This window comes from Gouania willdenowi, chromosome 15 (assembly GCF_900634775.1).
Source record: "Gouania willdenowi chromosome 15, fGouWil2.1, whole genome shotgun sequence".
Taxonomy (NCBI): domain Eukaryota; kingdom Metazoa; phylum Chordata; class Actinopteri; order Blenniiformes; family Gobiesocidae; genus Gouania; species Gouania willdenowi.
Window position 1 is genome coordinate 11,584,811 of NC_041058.1, and position 23,583 is coordinate 11,608,393.

At 36.6% G+C, this 23,583-nt stretch overlaps 1 protein-coding gene across 1 annotated transcript in view; it reads left to right on the forward strand.

Moving 5' to 3' along the window:
- The window catches only part of LOC114476615 (VPS10 domain-containing receptor SorCS1-like), a 68,727-nt gene that overhangs the window by 6,994 nt on the left and 38,150 nt on the right, over positions 1 to 23,583 (forward strand). Inside the window, exons 2-5 of the mRNA XM_028468396.1 lie at positions 15,090 to 15,157; positions 15,824 to 15,923; positions 16,156 to 16,314; positions 20,422 to 20,495. Of these exons, the coding sequence (XP_028324197.1) occupies positions 15,090 to 15,157; positions 15,824 to 15,923; positions 16,156 to 16,314; positions 20,422 to 20,495 (401 nt within the window). The remainder of the gene's footprint in view (positions 1 to 15,089; positions 15,158 to 15,823; positions 15,924 to 16,155; positions 16,315 to 20,421; positions 20,496 to 23,583) is intronic.

The window sequence follows — 23,583 nt, forward strand, 5'->3', positions numbered from 1 at the left end:
TCGTGAGCAATGATCAGAGTTTCCGTTTTGTTACAATTTATCTGAAGGTAATTCGATGACAACCAGTTTTTGATGCAAAATACACATTCCAAGAACACAGATAAAAAGTGAAACTCTGAGTCATTGAAGGAGCAATACAACATCTGCATAGAAATGATGAGACACATTTCCAAAACCACGGATCAATCGATCAAGAGGCATCAGGTACAACAAAAACGAAGCAGGCCCCAGAACAGAGCCCTGGGCAACTCCACATGACAGGTTGGACACATTAGACATTACATTGTTGATAGCAACATAAAAAGTTCTTCCATTTATATATGAAGAAAACCACTGAAGAACAGCCCCAGAAAATCCCATCTCAGATCTGAGTCGATCAATCAGTATACCGTGATCTACAGTATCAAAGGCACATGTCCAATCGAGTACAACCAAAACTGTGTAGCGACCCAGAGTCAGCAGCCATCATCATCACGTCACTGGAAACTTTCACCTCAGCAGTTTCATTGTGGAGTGGATTGACCTAAAGCCAGATTGATATTTATCATAAAAATCATGCTGTACCAAAAATGAGGTTCGCTGGTAAGCCACCACTTTTTCCATGATTTTTGACATGAAGGGAAGTTTTGATATGGCCGGGATTTTAACGGCTCCATTGGAGACTGCTCTCCCGCTTTTTGTTGGTTCCCCACATTCTTGCATATATATAAGACACATTTGATATGTTTTACAATGACAATAAACCTTCTATCTATTTATGTATCTATATGTTTATCTTTATTTGGATCTCCATTAGCTTTGACTAGAGCCATTGCTACTCTTCCTGGAGTCCACACCCAACACATCACACAACAAAGCAAACAAACAACTAAAACAATTTACAAAACAAAATAAAACCAACATTCATACAGTAGGACCTAGTTCCAAATAATACATTTACAATATAACAATATACATTTATAGTTATTTATCAATATTCATTTATAGATCACATAAAACTACTCAAACTTACCCTAATTAATTGTATTCAGTAGCTACATTAATACATTATCTATCTATCTATCTATCTATCTATCTATCTATCTATCTATCTATATACCTGATGCTCACTTGTATCTATTTTGTTGGCCAGTCCATAATGTCTCATGTACCACTAAAATCAGTACACTACATGGCCATGCTGCCCATTTTGTTTATTAGAGTCTCTACACTAAGTGAATGTATCAATGTGTGTGTGTGTTTGTGTTGTATCCTTATAATCCACTGGTAGCCTGCTCATGATGTCCCCCGACTTCAAGCCTGAGTAAACTTGACAAGGTTCTAGAGCAGACATGGGCAATTTCTATCACAGCGGGGGCCACAAAAATGTTTGTTTGATCGAAAGGCCACATTATGAACAATCATGTCAGCATTTAGAATAGTGACCAGTCTGAGCAGTAACACATCAAAGAACAATAGTTTTTATAGTAATTTTGTGTTTTTCTGTCATTCTGCGTATGTTTGTTGTTGTCTTGCTCGTTATGAGGCATTTTGTGCTATTCTGTTGTCCTTTTGTGTATTTTTTCTGTAAAATGTATGTTTTTTGGAGACATATTGTGCATTTGTGTTGTCATTTTGCATTTTTTTGGAGTATTTTTTGTGTATTTCAGTTGTCGTTTTGCTTATTTGCAGAGTCATTTTTTATGTTTTTCTTGTTTTTTTGTGTACTTTTGTTGTCATTTTGTTTATTTTTTGGATTAATTTTGTTAGTTTTGTTCATTTTTGTAGTAGTAGTAGTAGTAGTAGTTGTCTTTTACTGTATTTTCCTGCAATTTGGTAATTATTTGTATTTTTTAATGTATTAATTTTGTGTATTTTTCTGTCATTTTGTACGTTTACTTTGGGGGCCAGTTGCCCATGTCTGCTCTAGAGCGTCACAATTCTGGATAGATAGATTGACATTCCAGGTTTGTCTTTAGAAGGTGAAAATAGAACTGCTTATCTGTAGAAATTAAGTTAGCATTATTCCATTCTACCATTTTGTCATGATATCACATTGACTTTGCATCAACAGTGGAGCATTGCAGTGTTTTTTTTACGTGTAAACGCCTTCATAAAGTATTCCGATAACTTGGCAAAACATTGTGATTATTAAGCATCCATATGGTCTCTGTTTCTGCTTCTGTTTCACATCTTGTTTGAGTAACAAGACCTGTAAGGCAAGGGGGAATTGTTTCAGTAGTTGAATAAATTCACAAACCACAAATCAACTTCAAAGAACTAAAGACAAAAGCCATACTTCTTTAGATGATTTTAGTTGCTGCTTTAACTCCTTTGCAGCTTGGATGAACAGAAGAAATGGTTTTAAAAGCTTATTACTGCACAGACACGACTCTCGGGGCAAGTTCAGCTCAAGCCATCAAGCTTTCCTGTGGGAGATTTTTCCAAGACCTTAAAAACCTGCTGAGCAAGGTTCTATCTTTTCTTCTTTTTCTGCAAGATTAGTTTTCTAAATGGATAGAACTTTTGAATCTTATGAAGAAAACCCCCCAAAACAGAATAAAATTTAAGTTTGAACAGTAATGCATTTGCTTCAATAGAAGTTTTGCAGCAAATAATACATGAGCCATCAAATAATCTCTCAAAATCTCCTGTTGTTCACTATTTCATGGAGCTTTGAATATTCTAGAAGCATCTTTCTTAAAAAAAAACAACGGTTACTTCACACACATTGTTTTAATGAGATCACGACCGCACAGAAATAAATAATTCCAACGTTTTTGAAGGCATTTTTAAATTGTCAGTTCCTAAAAAAAAAGACCATTTCTAGGTGGTTGATTTTGTGGTAGATTGTTTATTGGTTGCACCTCATTATGCTCTTTTGAAGGATGTGATATGAGTTCTGTTATCTGTCGCTGCATCAAAGCCTTACATTTAAAACATAGCTTTGACTCTCTTTCCTGAGTTCTTCGCTGCAGAGGGACTGTTTTGCACACCGGAGGTGTCAGACAGATAGTTCTGATTGAAACGACATATGGGTGGGATAAGAATCCGTCTACCCTTTGTTCTTTGTTTATTCCGTTTTAAAACCAAATCATAATAAGAAATGAACAGTATGGTTATTTTGTTTCACTGACTAATACAGAAAAATAAAAAAACAGAATCAGTGTTTTTCTGTTTTAAAATGAAATCTTGTGTTTGTGTGATTATTGGATATTTACGGGAAAACTACGGACAAGAGCTTCATGTTTTAGGCTCACCACAGACGAGGGTGGACTTTTGCTCTGCTGCGTGTGACAAAAATGATCTTGGAGCATGTTGTCCACCTCACACCGATGACAAAGAGGCGTAATTTGTGTCGATGATGTTTTGTTAAAAAGTTATTGATGGTGAAAGTTTGAATCTGAGAATATCGTGCAAAATTTGCCAAACAGTTTTACGGTCCAAATAGTATCCAAAATAAACTGGTGACTGACTATAGACTGTGAGGCTGGTGTGATGAACAATATATGTTAGAACTTCTACAATTTGACACTTTTGCAAAAACAATTACACAGCTTTTTTGAGGGCAGTAAAAATATTTATTTTGCATGTTATAATACCGTTAGCCACTAACGGCAGTCGTCAACACAGACCGAAGTTGATCACAAGAGACAAGAAGCACCAGTAGATTCATTACACCACCTCGGGTTCCTTTAGATAGATAGATTGCCTTTATTGTCGCTTTACACAACTCCAATGCAAAAACAGTGTAAGAAATAAACTATATATACAATATAAACATAGGACATAAATAGTACAAAAAAGGATGTAAAGTGAACAGTCATGGGAGTATGTACATTTTGCATCATACATAACTACAGTGCTATATACAGTGTTTGGTGTACATGTGTATAGCACATTATCTATTCATTCAGTTGAATGGTATTTCATTATTAAACAGTGTTTAATAATGGCTGAGGAGAGTCCGGGGGTATGACTATGAGATCAGTCCATGTGAGAGTTCAGAGTGGTTTAGAAGCTGTTTTTGAGTCTGTTTGTTTTGCCCTTAATGCACCTGTAGTGCATCCCTGAGGGCAACAGGTCAAACAGGTCAAAGCCAGGGTGGGAGAAGTCTTTGGTGATGTTTTTATCTCCGTTGAGGCAGCGGGAGGTGTAAACGTTCCTCAGGGAGGGAAGAGGGCAACCAATGATCTTCTGTGCTGCCTTTACAACTCTCTGGAGCATATCATGTGCATGTTTTACCTAACATCATTTTTTTTAGTTTTGATTTATTTATGTATTAATAACGTTTCAATTCACCAGTTCATCAGTAATGTGACCTTTGCGTTGCTCCTTTTTTTGTCCAGTGGTAAAAGTCCGCCCCCGTCTGTGGGTCCCCTCTGTGTGGTGAGCTTAAAACATGAAGCTCTCGTCCTAGTTTCCCTTAATATACAAATATCACACAAGCAGAACAAGATTTTATTTTAAAACAGAAAAATGCTGCTTGTCTGGTTTTGGATTTTTCTGTAGTTCTATTTTGGTTTTAAGTCAGAAAAACAAAAAAAATAATCCACACCGTTTATTTGTTATTTTGATTTGGTTTGAAAACGGAATAACCAAAGAACGAACAGTTCACAGTTTAAGCCTCTTTAAGCCTACTTGTCTAATCAATTGATATTTTTGTTGTTATTGCTGTTGTTAAAGAGAAAATGCTCTTTATGAAAGAGTCAGTTTTTTATTTGTAAAACATGCAACATACTATTTTTTACTGCCTTTCTCAGCACCTTTAAATAATTTGTTGAAAGTGTACTTTTCGGAAATTGTTCTTAGGTGGTAAAAACCTGCACAGTGGGCAAATTGTTTTGGTTGGGCAGGAAAAACCTACTCACCCGTCAGCTAATCTGGTCTCCATTGATCCGGGCTCGCCTCACGTACACTGATGCTTCCAAGCTCAGCGGGCTGCCTTAGCCACAGCCGCTGAACTGGCAGGAGCTTTCATTTAAGACAACAAAAGCAAATGATGCTGGAGAAAAACTTAGAGAAAGAGGGAAGTTGTTTCAGATTACTTATCAACCAAGCTTTACCTGCAACTCAGAATGGCTGCCTTGACTTTAATGGAGCCTTGATTAAAAACTGTACAACAACTTGAGCACAACAGCTTCTTAATTTTACAGTGTAGTTGGTAGATGGCTCACTATACTATACTTCTATTTTTCTGTATTTATTTGAATATTTTTTGGTGCTGTCAATAGATTAAAAATATTGTGCAATTTATTAATTATGCTCTGTGATTATTTAATCTAATTAATCTCTTTTTAATCTAAAAAAAAGAATGCCCTCAACTTAAGATATTTTCATTAAAATTACATTATTATGGCAGGTCGAAACTATGATGTATAATGAAGTGGCTTTATAAAGTAATTTACATTCCTCTGTATGTGCGACTAGACCCAAGGGCTGCTGCCACCTTTAGTTTAGACCATCAGGGGGAAATATTGACGTGTACTTTAGTCAGTCTACAAATATTAGAAAATAGAAATGAAATAAAATATCAGGTCCATATGTAGTGCTATAAGTTAGCACATCATAAACAGTAACAGTTTTATGATTTATACAATTATTTGACACCAAACGTGTTGCTTTTTCTTTCCTTCAGATAATATATAATAAAGAAAACAGACCTATCAATCACAGTCCTGTAAATTATCTTGTAATAATTTTAGTAGTAGTAGTAGCCCCGCCCACATCCTCTACCACTGATAGTGGTTGACTGTCCACAACAATCATTTATCCACTGACTTTATTCATTCTTCACTTATTGAATTATTCATTTTGGCTAGTCTGAAACCTGTCATCTTGTCCAGTGTGGACTGGCCACTTGACCTAATGTAGCGTCTGTAGGACCGCTATCCGTGCTAGCTGCTACATAGTTAGCATTGAGGTGGGAGAGCTCCGCTGGAAGGCTGGAGGATAGCAGAACTCCGCTGATTTACAAACTCTTTCTTGCACAATTTGCAGTAATGTGCACAAAGCCTTCTCCTCAGGTTCTATCTTTGTAGCCGGTGCTTATGGGCATACCGGAAACGTGTGCAATGAGAAAGGTTCCGCGCTGTTTGGGATGCAAAAAAAAGAAGCGATTAAGGGCATTAATTTTTTTAGTGCTTTATTTTTTCCTGTAATTAAGTATTTGCAATTAACGCGATAATGTGACAGCCCTAATATTTACACATTTGTATTATTTTATATTCTTTTGTCCTGGAGGTTGTATTTAATAGTGTTTATTTACAGTTTTTTTTTTTTATTTAATTATGTCCATTTTCTTTTCTTTTCTATATGTTTTAGTGTTTGTTCTTTTCAATCAATATTCTGGAGCATTTGTAAAAAAAATGTATTTATCCCCCTAGGATAAATAAAGTATATGCAAATCTGATTCAGATTCTGAAAAAAGAGGCCTGTTGTTTTGCTGGAGCTGCAGCTGAGATGTAACCAAACACAGATACATTTCAGTCTATTTAATCTTGACAGATTGATAACACTATCTGGCAAAATACGAGGCAAATGTCATCAAGAGTTAAGATCAAAAGTTGTTATTAAAAAAAGTGACATTTATTCTCATTATTTTCCCGGATTGGTTTTAAATAACTGAAAACTAAATTCTAAAGCACATTAATGTCACTCCTGCTTGCATTCATTAACTATAGCTTTATCACGTCACCAGTAGTTTATGTTGTGTGAAGTAATATTCCAAAGTTGCTTTTAAATTTATGACTTGTGTGACCTGCAATCAGTAAGAGAGCCAACAGGCCTGACTTCAAACAACCCAGCTACTGTGCAGCATCTGCTCCATGAGGAAATGTTGCCTTAGTTAATGACAGGATATAAATTGATGTGACACACTAAAGCCCCAATACATTATGTGCCTCTCTCAGGTGGGATTGAAGTGTTTGACACAGGATTCCCCTGCAGGCTTTTTTGTCGCTGCATCGCGAGTCATTCAGCAACAAGTTGTACAATACAGTACTGGCTTTATTAAATATTTAACTGATGTTGTTTGATCTGTTATCAAGTACAGTTCATTCATTCATTTGTTCATTAATTTATTCATTCATTTCTGTAGCCACTCATTCCTCTACCACGTTGCTCAAATCGAGTGCAAGTTGGGTTACACCCTGGATGGACAGTAGTCTGTCGTATGCCCAACACATAGAGAAAGACAACTTTTTAAATGCTTATTCACCCCTAGAGGCAATTTAGAAACTCCAAATAATGTAACACATTTTTGGACTGTGTGAGTAAGAATCTAGAGGCACTGAGACAACTCTGCTTCAAAGTATATTGAAATATAAACTATACATATTTTTTTTAATCAAGTATAAATCTTTTGAATCTTTTTAGTGTTTTCTTTGGGAGTTTGGTGTATTTTGGGAGTAGTTTTTGTATAATTTTCATTTCATTCTGTCATCAGGACTATTTCAGTTATAGTGTAGTTTTAGTTACCTAAATGACATTAATATTTTTGTTGACTAAATTTGTTAATTCAACTTTATGTATGTAGTGCCAATTATAAAAATAAGTCAACTCACAGCGCTCATTACAACATATAGAGCTATGATGAAAACACCCAACAATTCTACACGAGTAAGCATCAGCGACGGTGGAGAGGAACGACTCCATTTTTAACCTCCAGCAGAACCAGACTCAGAGGTGGCAGCCATCTGCCTCGACTTATTAGTTAGTGGACAGAAATAGGAGAACATAACAAGATAGAAATATAGAACAACAGAGTATCACAGACTAGTGTTTGAATGTTGGTGTTCAGCTATAGAATTTATGTTTTTAGTTCCTATTTTAGGGTTTAGGGCTATGTCTCTAGTGGTTAGGTTTACACTTTTATATGATATACGCTTCTCCGAATAAGTAGGTTTTAAGTTTAGCCTTAAAGGGGGTGAGAGTAGCAGCCTCCCGTACTGAGACTGGGCGCTGGTTCCAAAGGCGAGGAGCCTGGTAGCTGAACGCTTTGCCTCCAATTCTACTTCTAGACACGCTTGGAACTCTCAGTAGACCAGCAAACTTGAGAGCGAAGTGTTCTGCCCGGATGATAGTGCACTAACTATAGGTTATTTACATACTGTAACCCCGGTTCTCTGAGTAATATGAGTGAGATGTTTCACTATGGGATATACGCCTCTGCGTCATTCCTCAGAAGCGTCATTCCTCAGTGGGCGTCATTCCGCCCACTGAGGAATACTACGATAGTAATGATACTACGCCATTAAAATAAGCAAACCTCTTATCACTTGTCCAGCAAGAAGGGTTGTCTGGTGAGACAATTTCACTCATAGTACTCAGAACTGGGGTTAAGTAACTGAGAACTGAGCGCATGATGAGTACACTGACAATGTGTGGATGTCACTGACATGCTTAGCTGATGCCAAAGCCAGTAACAACACTGCCTTCAGGGACACAAACTTCAGGTTTGCTCATCCCATCGGTTCAAAAGGGGGATGTTTGAGTCCAGAACCACAGCCAAATCCCATGGTGGCACCAGCGGCCTGGAACCAGGGAGGAGTCTGCGAGCTCCTTTCATAAAACGAACGATCACGGGTGCCGACTCACAGTTTTATCTCCAAAGCCCACATGACAGGCAGCAATAGCTGCCAGATACACTTTCACCGTGGAGAAGGCCTTCTGTTTGTCAATCAGCTCCTGCAGAAATGACAAAATCACTCCCACTGAACACTGAAAGGGGGCGTGTCCAGTCTGGTGACACCAGCCCTCAAACACCCATCAGACGCTGTGAGAGTCCCACAGCTGACAGATTGCGCCACTCGGGTCAAGCGTATAGCGCCAAGCGCTCTGGGTGAGGGTGGAAGACCGAGCCCTTTGCCTGTGACAGCAGGTCCCTGCACAGTGGGAGTTGCCAGGGGAGGGCGAAGGCTTGCCGGGCCAGCCGAAGGAACCGTGACCTGGCGGTTGGGTGGGCCGGGGAGGCATATATCGCATAGTAAGACATCAAAACAAATATTATGAAAGAAAACAAGTCTTTAAGATATACTGGACTTATTAAGAGTTTTGTATGCTAACAGGAGGATTTTAAACTCTATTCTAAATTTTACAGGAAGCCAATGAAGGGAAGCCAATACTGGAGAAATATGCTCTCTCCTACTTGAACCGATTGACTATATCTCGTACAGATGGATACAATTAGCCTTGATCAACCTAATATAGGATGGTATTCATGTTTGTAAATACACACAGACAGATTTGATGTGATCAATGCGTAACACCATATGAGACGTCTTACGTCCAAAAACGCTATCACCTTACTTCCCGTTGGATCACTTACCGACTTGTCCCACCTTTCACTCAACAAAAGTAGTTTCGGTTAGGTATCTTCCAATAACGAAACGGTTCTAATTAGATTTGGTAAACATTATAGTTTAGTTTTTTATTGTTGACAAGAATATAATTATATTTTAACATTGTTTTTTTCACATGTTTTTTTAAATTAGTTATAATAGGTATTGTCACTTAAAAAAATGTAAAGTAGTAAAGTAAACCAAATAACACTGGTTCAGAGGCTTTTTCTCATTCCTTCTAAATGCCCACACTTTAATAACATCTTTCCTGGTGAGGGGTAAAGAAACTTGAAGAGGAATCTTTGCATTACACATATTGCAGACAGTTTAAAATGCAGTTTTCTGCTGAAAATCTTCTAAAGAAACAAAAACAGAAAACTGGAAATATAATGATACAATGAAAGTATGCTTGTGTTTATTTCTGACCACCTTATTAATTATTTACCTCCATTGTATTTTAGTCTTTTGTACTTTCTCTATATCTCTTAATTATGTTGTGTGGTGTCTGCTTTTATTCTGGGACTGGTTTTTTAATCACTTGGCAAGGTGATGTGACACTCCGCTACTGATTAATAACCAGGGAACTGCATCCCAGCAACAGCCTTAGTCTGACTAACACCATGGCAGTTTGTTTTGTGTGAAATAGTTTTAACTTTTAGTTCTTCCAGCAGAAATCAAACTGTTAACGATTTCATCTCCTTCATTGTTCAGAGGGTTTGTCGTCAGCACATGATCAAGTTTTAAATTGTTAAATATGTACTCATTATTTTTTTTTTAATCATTATTCAAGTCAGTAACTCTTTTAACAATTGTTTTTATGGAATCACCCAGCTGTTTAATTGCAGTGGCTAAATGTGATGACAGTTTTATTGATGAGGCTGTCTAATGCCAACAGCTGATACGGCTGAATCAACGGGTTGTTGGAAGCGGGGATGAATTACAATGTGTGCTCTGTTGCCTGTTTCATTTGTCTCAGGTGTTCAGCCATCAATACCAAAATCTCCTTATTTTCCCTTACTCACCCAATACCATCACCCCATTTCTACAGCTCTTTATAGGACACCTTCCTTTCACTTCGGTAATCTCTTCACCCTAAGTCTTTTAAGTCAGCATTAAGCCCCCCCCCATTCAGTCTTACATAACGATCAAATTCATCCCAGCCCATTTACCTCCAAGGTTTAAGATTTACAAAGGATTAGAGCTGAGGAATCAATTTGCCTGCTCTTGGTTGTCATGTAATCCAGTTTGGAGATACTTTAATGCGACTACGAGGCTGAAGCTAACACCCAGCAAGACAACCCTCATTGAAATTCAGACGTAAATGTATGCAGAAATACAAGGTAGGAATATTTAAGTTCAAAGGCTAATTTCCTATCACACAGCCTGGGTGGCAACAAAAGGAATGTCCCTTTATGGTTGATTTCAAATACCACTTTAATGGCTTAGGTGACACCGTGAGCTTCAAACACCTGTTTGACGCAGAAACATCTACAAAGGGAATATCCTATCACCATGCTGGTGTGGTAACCGCACAGCTCAGATCACAGGAAACTTTCCATGCTCACAATAAGGTGGACAAACTAACAGTACACCTCCAATGGTTCCTTCACCTTTCCAACCAAAGGAATACAGTTAATTGCGATACAAGAAGTGGACTGTGTAATTCTTTCTAATTTTCAGGCCGCTGCGGTTTGTTTTATTGCCTGTGACACAAGGGTGTTTTGAAGGTGTAAAGGCCATTTTACTGGCTACCATAAATCTCTTGCAGCCCCATCCGGACACTTGGTTTTAAAGTTCTAACAAGCTGTACAAATTATCTTATGTACTGGGTATCGTATAAAGAAACTCATAAATTCAACTGGGGGTAAAAGCAGAGTCAGCCTTTTACATACTGGATATGAACACACTATTACCACCAAAGGGTACTGGGGTGTTTAATATTTTCAATGAAGATGTGCTCCATCTATCATGTAATTGATTTGTAGACATATTAAATTCTTACAAGATTTTTTTTTACTTGGAATGAAAATATAAAAAAAAGATATCAGTTGAGATTTTCCTGTAGGTTTTAGGCTGTATTTGAAATGTCTACTTTGTACTATGCACTACAAACTCAGTGAGTATACAGGCTACTATATGCTATATGCATGGTTAGGAGGATTAGGATTATGACCGTTCCCACTGATGTACACTCCCAAGTTTCCCAAGTTGCATTTCGAACCTACAACACCAAAAACCAGGCTAAATATCGCCATTGATTCGCCACCTTTGAAAGTTCTGAAAGCATTTTAATCGAGAAATTGACCAAGTAGAATATCAACATGTGGTCATTTGATCCATAAAACTCACGTTCACACATTTCATGCCGACATTTCGGCTAACTTCCGGTTAACTTCAAAACAAAAGTCCTATTTACAAAAGGGTTAAAAACAAATGAAAAACAAGAACAGCTTATTTTATTTTGAAAAGAGGATGTTTGCCTTTTAGCTTGAAGGATTTCCCAGGACGATTTTACGTTCCACTCGTAATGCATCATGGGGCGGTTGAGTAGAGTGCCCACCGTGCGTACTTAAAAAATGTTCCTATATAGTGTTAATTAATCAAAATTAAATCGAGGCTTTCGCCTTTTTTTATTGTCATATGTTTTGCACACAATGAAATTTGTTTTGTGCATTTGACCCATCTCTGAGGAGCAGTGGGCAGCCACGGTGTGGTGCCTGGGGAGCAGTTGGGGGTTAAGAAACTTGCTCAACATCCCACAGTGATGGCCCAGGTGAGATTTGAACCAGTGACCCACAACTCCCACATCTGGATATTTCTAATGTACTCAATCTTTCTATACTATCTAGTGTGAACGCACTACAGACTAATTTTGACGTCAGACTTAGTAGTACATTAGTATGCAATTTCGAACACAAGCCTGAGTGTATGTGGGCTTTCTCCTAGCTACACCTGTTTTCCCATGTTGATTAAAGGACGATTGAGGACTAATTTACTTGTGAAGTGTTTGTGCACCTGTGGTTTTCTATTATTGAGTGTTAGATTAGGAATGGACCTGCAGCCTTCTGTTCTGGGGCTTACCCCACATTGGGTCTTGAGAAAGCTGTGATTATGCTGAAAATGAAAATTCTTGCACCAACTTTATTGAACTGTTTCAATAACATCTAATGGAGTTAAGTTATTTTTTTAAAATGAAGTTATCAAGTTAGATTAACACAGTTTTAATTGACATTAACACAATTGATTTAATTGTTCTCAAATTCATGTTTTGCATTAGTCCAACTTAAAATAAAGGCAAGTCAACTCAAAGATTTCAGTGTTGTATAACCCAAAAGCAAAATACTGAAAATACTATCCTTTCTAGCCTGATACTAACTTCTTATTTTATTTCCTTCGTGTGTCAAACTCAAGGCCCGGGGGGTCAAATCTGGCACTTCATAGAATCCAATTCAACCCGCAGGACATAGTGAAAATGACAGAGAAAACAAGAATCAATGTATAAATGACCAAATAATTAATTTGCAAATTGTTGTTGAAAGAACTTTATATTTTTCCAAAATCCTGCAATTTTTATCAAATTTTTCCACAGAATCTCACCGAATTAGATAAAAGTTGGTCATAAAATAAATCAATCAAAAGACATTTAAGGATCTGTCACTAATTGCTTAGATATTGTTGATGTCTTCATACTTTATTTCTAATTTATAACTGGAAGTGCAAACTTGGGCACATTAATAAGGGGTGTCCCGATCCGATAGCGGATATAGGTCCAATATCAGCCTGAAAACGAACATCGGATTCAAATTTCTGATAATTTTTTTTTTTGCAATTCATGTTTTATTTATTTTATTCAATTGTAGTATACTGTAGATATTATGTTGAAGGTTAAAATAAATCATAATAAATGGGTCAGTTTTTCTCATACCTACTGTTGCTGACTATTGTTCTCTGTTTGAATAACATCACTTGATCAAGCCTTTTCTTACATTCCACACTAGAAAATTTAGTAATTGCTATTTTTGTCTTTAAAAAAAAAGAAGTAATAAAAGTATGTATGATTCATGCTGATATCGTATTGGATCAATATCAGTATCGGCCGATACGCAGGGATGCAATATCGGTATCATATCGGAAATGAAAAAGTTGTATCGGGACAATGGCCCACTTGCTGTCGAATTGGTCCATATTTGGCCCTTCAACTAAAAAGAGTTTGACACCACTGAGTTAGGATATAGGGCCTTGCTCAAGGGTCCATAGCAATGATGCACGATGGGGTTCAAACTAATGACCCTCTGGTTACTACTGGTCCACTTCTGTAACATTAGGCCACCACTTTGCTTCTCATACCCTGGTTTAATGAAATTTCCTTTTTTTAGTAACTTTACAAAAAAAATGTGTTTGCCTAACAACTAACATTGAAATTTTAGGTTGACAGAAATGATTAAACTAAACATCAGATTATTTTTTGCTAGAGATTTTTTGGGAGAAAATCTTAAGGCAGAGATGTCATGGCGTCTGATGCAACAGCATGATCCTGAGAAACCTAATTGATGCAGTTTGAGAATAGCAGGTTACAGACTGCCTTTAGCAAAGAACTGCATCCCAGAGTTATTTCAACAACTGCTGAAATACATTTTTAGAGTGATATGCTACAGCATCCTCTCTTACAGCGTCCTGGATTCTTACTGCTGTCTTTTTAGTGACATAAGCATATATGGTAATATTTCATATTTTTCAGTAATGATGCTATTTTAAAAAGAAGTCAGCTTCCCAGAAAGGGCCAGAGAGTGCCTTGAGTGTGTGCTTGGCACAGTTCTGTTTCAGTTGAGCAATTTAGTTAAAGAGGGGTCATGCCCTCTTATCAGAAATGAGATGGGAAGGGTTGACGTGTTTGATTAGAGTCTCAAAAGTGTCATCTGTTTTGCATTTTCTACACGATTGGATTTAATGAAGTGGCACATTCTCGTTTGGATGATGGGGCTTGTTACACCTAATTTTACCCCAAACATCAATAACACTTGATAATTAGGAGGGGGCTGCGAGAAAAAAAACGAGATGCCAAGAGATTTGCCCTTTGCGAGCTATCGCGTTTTCATACTTTATGGTTACACAGTGTAGGCATTCCTCGAGATCTTAGTTTTAATTAAAGGACGAAGTGTCAGTGTATTTTTTTTGTCTGAAAGGCTCTTGTTGTGATTACATATTTCTATTTGCAATTGCAATGCTTTGTTGTGAATAAGTCCTTGTGATAATTAAAAGTAATTATGAGCTACAGCGAGCACCGGATATGACTTTTTTGCATGAGAAATCAAACGCTTACATAAACACTCGAGCTCCGATTCAGGTTCATATTTCTGCAGGAAAGGAGACAAATGATCATTTCTACATTGAGGCATCAATTAACATTGTTTGACACTTTCAGTAAAGCAAGAAAAGCTCTAGCTCTCAAACTCATGCAAATGAAAGATCACAGAAGCCGTGAGGCTGAAATACGCGCGGAATTTACAAGGTCTGCCTTTGTGTGTCGAGAATGAATGTTTGCTGTGAATCCATTCGAGTTGGAAAACCATCCTAGCTTTTGTTAGTCTTCCACCTGCTAATATACACAGAGAAGTAGGAATGGTTAGGAGGAAGGTTTTTTATCTTTTGTCATCAGTTTTTTTTTTTTTTTTTTAAATAAAACAGCAACTGTCAGATTGTAACACTTTAGTACACGCACTGAAGATGATACATTACGCTGAAATCCAACTTGTGTTCTATCTTTTTTAGGTAATTCTCATGTTGACTAAATTCTACGACTTTAACACAGGCAGGGTTACCGAGAGTTCGCTATGGAGGTAAGATATTTTCCACACATGCACAAGTACAGTACATGCATCCACTTGCAATTGTTTTTTTTTTTTTTTTTTACCTTGATGATTAATTATCTGCAATTATTTTTAAACCATTGTGTTTTTAATATTTGTGGAAATGTCCATTATTCTACATTTTTGTACAAGTTCATTTATATTTTTAAAACAATGGGTTTATTCATAGAATTACAGTGACTGATCTTTCTTTTTTTCAATAAACTAAATTTTTTTCATTAAAAAATGTTTTTTTTTTTTAAATACTTGTTGATTTCTATTGCCATGCTCTTATTTCCACAATGTCACCAAGCAACTGCGAAATTACAAAAGTAATTTCGATTTTTTTTGTTGTTTTTCAGATATTCACAGGAGCTCAGTTACCTTTTTTTTCCATTTTATTAAAAAATAAATTAAAAATAGGGCTTTAGATTATAGTCAGTGCCAAAAAACAATATTTAATCTCCCGGCTGTGTCTAAACTATGCATGTCACACAGGAAAATCTTGATTATTTTTGTAATTAAAAAAAAACAAACAAAATGTATCAAGCCAATTGCTGGATGATTTATGTAATTTTCCACTTGCCTGATATATCTAATGACATGATAATTTGTTTGAAAGTCTTGTAATTTATTCAGTGTAATTTTTTTTTTTAGGTCAACAGATTATGGAACCACATATGAAAAGCTGAATGAGAAAGTTGGAATGAAAACGATCCTGAGCTACCTGTACGTGAGTCCCAACAATAAGAGGAAGGTAGGTTTCAACACATTTGAGGACAAATACTACTGTATGCCAGAATGCACTTATAATAAATGCTAAATTATGATGGTTTTCACTACATTTAAGCCCTGCAGGAACATTCACTCTGTGCTTGTTCCAAACAGCACATTATACTGTACTGTACAGGCACACTTAAGCCCTGCAGCACGGTTGCTGTCAAGGTGGACCGCTGATCCTCTTTGTATCTTTTCTCATCTTGCCACAGATCATGTTACTAACCGACCCAGAGGTGGAGAGCAGCTTGCTAATTAGCCTTGACGAAGGGGCATCCTATCAAAAACACAGCCTGGCCTTTGATATTCTCAGCTTGCTTTTTCACCCCGAACAGGAGGACTGGATCCTGGCGTACAGCCATGACCAAAAGGTATTGTGAAGCTGTCATAGGGAAATGAAAAAAAACAAACTGGGATGCTTTGTCGGAACAAGCTGTTGTGTGTTGCTAACCTCCTGCTTGTTAGGCTATCACTGGTTTGAAAGGGAATACAGATTACAATCTAGTTTTCTGAACAATTTTCATTTTGAAACAAAAAAATAAGCCTTGGTCTGTAATAATCAGTTAATATACTATACCTAAAGGAATGATTGTACAACAGTGAAAGGGGATCATCCCAAATCAGATTAATATTTATCAAGGAATCACTTCTGTTTTGAGAATTTTTTTCGTCCATTTATCTTTGGTAGTGTTTGTCTATCAGTTTGCTTGTTTGTGTGGTTGAAGTCGACTGGTTTATCTTTTATTTTCTACCAGAAAGTGGCTCACGATCAATTGCTAGCATTTTCCTTTTTAAAGCTGCTGCTCGAGCTGGGCAATATATCGAGATTGAAGATATATCAAATTTTATATTTTGGTGATATAGGAAATTACAATATCGCCTATATTGATATATATTTTATATTGCTTATTTTGTTATAAAATACTTGTTTTAGAATTTGCTGGTTTTGCTACTTCTCAGAACAGCATGAAAAGCACACTTTAATGGATTTCTGAGTGCGTCCTAACCCAGACCTTTCCCTAAAAAAGCCACACTACAGAAGTCACTGACTAAACTGGCTCATGTTGTGCAGCTGTTTGTTAATAAATGTGCCTGTGTGGCATTTTGCATCAGCAAATTTAACCCAGAATTGTCGTTCCGGTCAGACTTCATTTGAAATAAGATTATCGAGATTTATATCGTGTATCGCCATTTTGAGAACAAAAATATTGAGATCTGAGTTTTGGGTCCATATCGCCCAGCTCTAGCTGCTACCCTCAATATTTTATTTATTCGATAGAATCATAGTATATGCCTTATCAAACAGCATTTACTCCAAAAAGAAAAGAAAAAGGTCAAAATTGCTGTTTTAAATGTTGAAATGTTTTAAATTCGGTCTGGTTCCTGCAACCCTAGAGTCTTATTTTTCTTTCTAGAATTAGCTTTTGATTATGGATTAGTGCACAAAGTGACAAGATGTGCCAGCTGCATTCTATTTGACTATATTTAATATTTGAGAAAGTTAAAGTATAGAATATAGCTTAAAGGTGCAGTCCGCAACTCTCAGATCCCTCTCTCCCCTCCCTCCCCGCTGCTCTCTTGCCCTGCCTCCAAACTTTCCAAAGTCCCTCCCTCAGAGGAGCTAACAAGCTGACAGCAACACAGTAATATAACATGCACTTTTAAAAGCATATTACTGCAGCGCTTCTCTCTCTATGTGCACACACCTCAGCAGCAGCAACAGCAACAACACAGTGTCACTTACAGAAACCCAAACGGAGTTCTAGTGTAACAATTACAAATCAAACATAATGTAAATCAAGCAGCAGTAATTACCTTTCAAGCAGAAAAGTCACCAATTCCGTCTTCTACTCCTCCAGACCATACACTGTAAAAATAGATGGTGCTCCAGCCCGGGAAAGGGGCGGGGACTGTGAGCAACAGCTGTCAGACAGTCCATCAAACACAATCCTGGCTCTGATTGGTTCATTTTGCTCGGTCACGGTGCATTCCGTTTTTTTTCCACACAAACTACTATTTTCATGTAAGGCTGTCTTTACATAGTGACAGCTTTAGCAAATATGACAAAAAGTCGCTTTTCCAAGAGTTGCAGACTGCACCTTTAAGATTGTGTGTTGTGTTATAATTTGAGAAAGAATAATAATTCAAACATTTAAATTATAAACTTATATCAGTATTTGTTTATTTTTATTTTATTTATTTATTTTTACTATCAATTACTAGACATTTTAAGTGACCCCATTTGAATTCCAGGTGACCCCACATGGGGTCACGACCCCAAGGTTGAAAAACACTGCTTTAAGTGTATTATCTTCTCGAATTTTCTACCTCAAAGTTTGAGGGACATAAGCTTAATATTTCCATTGTAAGCTGACATGACTTAATATTCTGTGATTAAATGGTTAGGTCTTTAAGCAGATATGAAAGTACCTTGATCTGAAGGGTCAATAAATAAAACTGTCTATAAATGCTTGCAGACATTAGTTACTCTTTGACAAAAGTTTTTCAATTCGTATTTCAAGGGCATATGACTGATGGGAGCAAAATCTCACTAAGTACCACTATCACTTTCAAAATAAAAGATTAGATAATCCTCTATTTTGCCACATAATTGAAAAAAAGTCTTTAGATATCCAATGATCAATAGTGTCCCAAGGTTGAAAAAAAGCTCTTTGTATCTTTCACTGAGTGAGGGTTGCATGCGAAGGCCGCTGATCATTAACAAGTAGCAAGTTTAGCCGGCCTCAGACAGCTTTGAATGCGTATGACGTGGACAGCAGTGCAGAGGGAGAGCTAACAAGGGAGATGCACACCCTCCAGTACACTGTGTGAGAATCCTGCGGTCCTTTCTTTGCACAACGCTGCACACATCAAGCTTGGCCTTTTGGCACTGGAAGACTGGATTGTTTCTTTTTTTTCAGAGAAGAACACAGTGAGGTTCTGAGAAGTGAGATAAATGCTGCAGCAAAGGAAGATGATAGCTCGGTTGAGAGCTCGGGTCAAAATCCAGATAGTCTTATTAATCCTGCCTTTAGGTCATTTTTTATGTCTCCTTTCTGTTGTGCATGAGATTTATACATTTTTGACTGGGCTTTTTTTATTGATTGATTGATTGTCTGTTTTAAAAGAGTGAAATATGATGTTGGTTATTCCATTAAAGGGTGTAAGATGTCTGTAGTTTAAAACTGTGGGTAAAATCACAGCCCAGTGCTTCCATGTAAAATGTGTGGTTAATTCATTAAACCCTCATTTTATCCTCAAATAATTACTAACACATTTTGACTCTTAGGGTCAAATTGACCCCAGGGATATTTGCCTCCAGAAAATGATTTTCAGATTCAAATCTTCAAATTATTGACCAAATTTTTTGTGTCAGGCACTTTGTTCATTTGTTGAACACATAGGTAACCCCTTGATAATGGCACCATGACCTGTTCTCTAGCGCCACCATCAGGCCAAACTTTTAAAATTAGAATTAAAATTAATTAATTTATCTTGAATAGTTTTCATTTAAATCTCCTCAAATTTACTGACATTGATGACCACAAGAGTATAAACCCTATTGGTTGTGGTGATGATTTGACTTTCAGTCAAATTAACCCTTGAGGAACACCAATGAGGGCGATATGTCTTCAGCACATTGAAAAATATCATCATGATCATTTTTGTCCCTAATCAAATTAGGAAAAGTCATAAAATAGGAAGCATTTTTTTTAATGATAAACATTGAATGGGGACAAATTGATCCTACCCTGATAGCACACATACAGTACATCTCGCCGACGTCGGCACCGGCGAGACGTATTATGCAGAGCATTTGCTCATTGGTCAGACGTTGCGGAGACCTTGGACTTTTGGACGATGGATTAAAGATGCTCAGCGCTGTCTCTCTATAGCTTATATTTACCTTTATTTAGCTCGTATCATTCAATTAGTATAAATATCTCCATATCCATAGTCGAGTATTTACTTAAATCTGATAGGAATATGGCAAAATCACAACAACAACAACAAAACAATATACTACCACTAAATAGCTTATTATGTGTGGACAAAATAAAGAGAGACACGGTTCATGATCATAAATGTATTTTCAGCAGCATAGCCAAAAGAGCCCCAGCACAAAAACAGCTTCATGGAAGTGACCTTTTACAGTTCTACAATTTTATTTATTCAATTTTATTCATTAGGAGTAGAATACCGACGCACGATCTGAGGCCGACATCGGCGAGACGTATGCGTGCGATCTGGGTAAGGATAATAAGAGGGTTAAAAACATTGACATGAATGTTGCAGAATTTGGGCGTTCTTTTATCTTGTTTATCAAAAACTCTTCCAATTTATTGAATCTAAACTCACAATGGCTGCATTTTTTGATTGCTTGATAACACATTTAATAACTGTCTTTATAGATTCTCCTTCAAAAACAAGTCTTTATCTGGCACTCGTCTGATTGACGCAGTTCCATTCTCTTTCAGCTCTATGTCTCCGTTGAGTTTGGACAGAAATGGCAGCTTGTGCACGACAGTGTCGTCCCAAACCGCTTCTACTGGTGAGTTACGGCCGTCGTTCCTTTGAAATGTGTTTGTCTTTTTAAGTTTAAAAAAGGCTGCCAGATTTTGTTTGCTGTCCTAATGTAATTTACTATGTGAATTATTTACATTTTCACATCAGTCAGCAGCTCCTTTCTTTCTTTTTTTCTTTTTTTTAAAAATAATGTTATTGATATGTTTTGATTGATTTGTGTGCTTTTCAGATGTTGGAAAGAAGTTTAAAAAGTAGTAACTTTTCTTTCCCTTTACTTAAAAAAAAAAAAAGAATGTCTAGTGGAAAAAATAAAAATAAATAAGTAACACATCTTCAACCCTTGCCAAATTAAGTTTTTAGGGAGGCAGATCTTGCATCAATAAATAATGCATGTTTTCTTTGCTCTTTTTATTTACACAATGTTCACAGTCTGCTTTACACACACTGATTAATATTTGATCCGCTGAATTCCTGCTCATAATATATTGTTGGCTCGGTGTTGGGATGCCACGGTGTGTTACAAATCAAATCACATCCAGCCATTATCCATCAGTTTTGCAATTATTTTGGATAAAAGCTGATTTATATTGGTCTAAATGGGATCAGAGTACATGACAAAGAGCTTTTTGGTGTGTCTTGTAATGTTTTATTGTTAGAAGCTTATGGGAGTTGGAAGAGACATTACAGCCATTGCTAAATGTTGAATTTCTAATAGTTTTTTTTATTGCTGTTGGCAGCACAACTATTCCCCCCTTTGGATGTAAAAAAATATACAATCACAGATTAGCCAAGGTATTCTTACTTATACATCATGGTAAGATATTGTAGAGAAAAACATTTATGTAATCACTATAATTTCTGATTTTTGATAATAATAAAAATAAGCCGTGTGCTTTTTATTGAAAGTGATATTTTTGTGTGCTTTTATGTAATAACTTATATTAAGATAAATTCAGTGACTACAAAAGCACGATTTTGCACTTCTTTCTAAAACATATTCATGAGGTGTTCCTACAAGTATTTTTGTTATTGATGAACATATTGATCGTCTGTAATTTCACACCTCTTTCAATCGATGCGATGTGCCGTGGCCAAAAAAAAAAACAAACAGATCGAGAAATCTGACAGAAAAACGCAAAGTGAAGAAGAACTTTTAGGGTCATTGAAAAAAACATATACGTACTGTTTTCTCATTGAAATGTATAACATATTCAGAGAGATTCTATTGATTCTACTGAACGTTGATAAGGTCAAGGCCTATTTTAAGAAATCACTGAAACATCCGAGATGCACTGGTAATGTGAAAGAGAAACTTCGACTACATTCTGCACCCATCAAGTATCCTTGAGAAGAATCTGACAAACACAATTTACAAAGAAACAAGTTTACAGGCGATGCAGACATAGCTGTCTGTGATACTTATGATAGGAAAAAAAAAACGGAACTTTGCCAAGGTTTATTTAAGACCAAGTGCTGCTGTTCCATGATGGAATTGGATGAAGTATTTGACAGAAAGTCCATTAAAAGAGATGAAGCTGTGAAGCAATTACAGAGTGCTGAGGGAAGCAGGATGGAGGCCTTTTATATTATAGTTCAGATATAGTATGGAAAATGAGCAGAAACTCATCTTCTGTCACAACAGCAGCTATTAATACAACAAGTGGCCACTCCTTTTCCTTTGCACCTAGAAGCCTCTCTGAAGTATCTCCAGTGAGAGTGAATGAATTTGCTAAGTACATCTTACATGTAATGAGTAGTGCAGGTCAAACGCCCTTCAGGGTCGTATTAACAGATTGGCTTTTTTCCTCATGCAAGACAAAGAATAAAAGTCTTAAAATATATACATACCGTCTTTTCTGGGCTATTGAACGCAACTCTGTATTGGCCACATTCCAGTAATTTTTCAATTTTCCAAAAAAAAAAAAAAAAAAAAAAACACGTTCAGGCCGCACCCTATTGGCTGATGAGGGTGCCCTTCAAATGATTCGGCCAATCAGGCGGGCTGCTATACTCCCCTTCAGTTTAACGGAGATTTTCGTGTATTGTCATGTATTCTGATGAGTTTCAACTGATGAGTTTCCATCCACGTCTGCATATCCGTCCATTTACAGCTTTTTATAGTCACTTTTTTTTTACTGGATCCAGACTGATACACCTATCAATCCGTTCTTCTTCCCTTGCACAGGAGGGATTGCGTGGACTCTGGGCTCTGAGTCCAGGGTTGGGGTCAATTATAATTGAAATTGCGTAATTGATAATTACAATTATGCCGTTATTATACTTTTAATTTTAAAAAAAAAACTGTTGCTGTCATAATTGTGATTGAGTTCAGATAATTGACTATGTAATTGTCGTGAAAATTCTCTACAAAATTGTCATTTATAATTTAACTTGGGAACCATGGTTTCCCACATTTTACTATTGAAAAAAGATTTCAATCGAGGACTATACTGACACAAAAAAAAGGCTCAGACGCCCACACCAAAAATATGAACACCTATATTTTCATGATTAAGAATAGATAGGAAAAAAATGAGCTGATTCAGGCCCTGCTATCATAAGAGATGCAAACAGACAGCTAACGCAAGAGGAGGTTAACTTGTATTAGGTTATTTATTTCAGGCTCAGTAATTGTGATTAATTGTAATTGAACTTTAGTAATTGAGAACGTATTTATAACTGACTTTCTGAGGATAAGAAATAATTGTAATTTAATTTTAATTGGAAAACATTATGGTCACTGTAATTGTACATGAATTGTAATTGAACATGGGTAATTGAAAACATAACTGTAACTGAAAAATGTATTTGACCCCAACCCTGGCAATCGCTTCTGAACAAACCTAACGTGTTGATTTGACCACTTTGTCATTTATTATGTCCTACTATTAACAACTAGCTGAGATTACTTACATTTTAAACCTTATCGTAATTAATTATTTGCTTTTTCCACAGTGAATGCATATGTGCACACTGCTCCCCGGTCGAGAAACTTCCATTTATTATCGGTATTTGCTTCTTATAGAAACGTCTTATTTTAGGCACAGAAAGTAAAAACAAATATTCAGCAGTCATATGACTTCTGCAGTCACTCGCTCCACGCAATTTCCCTC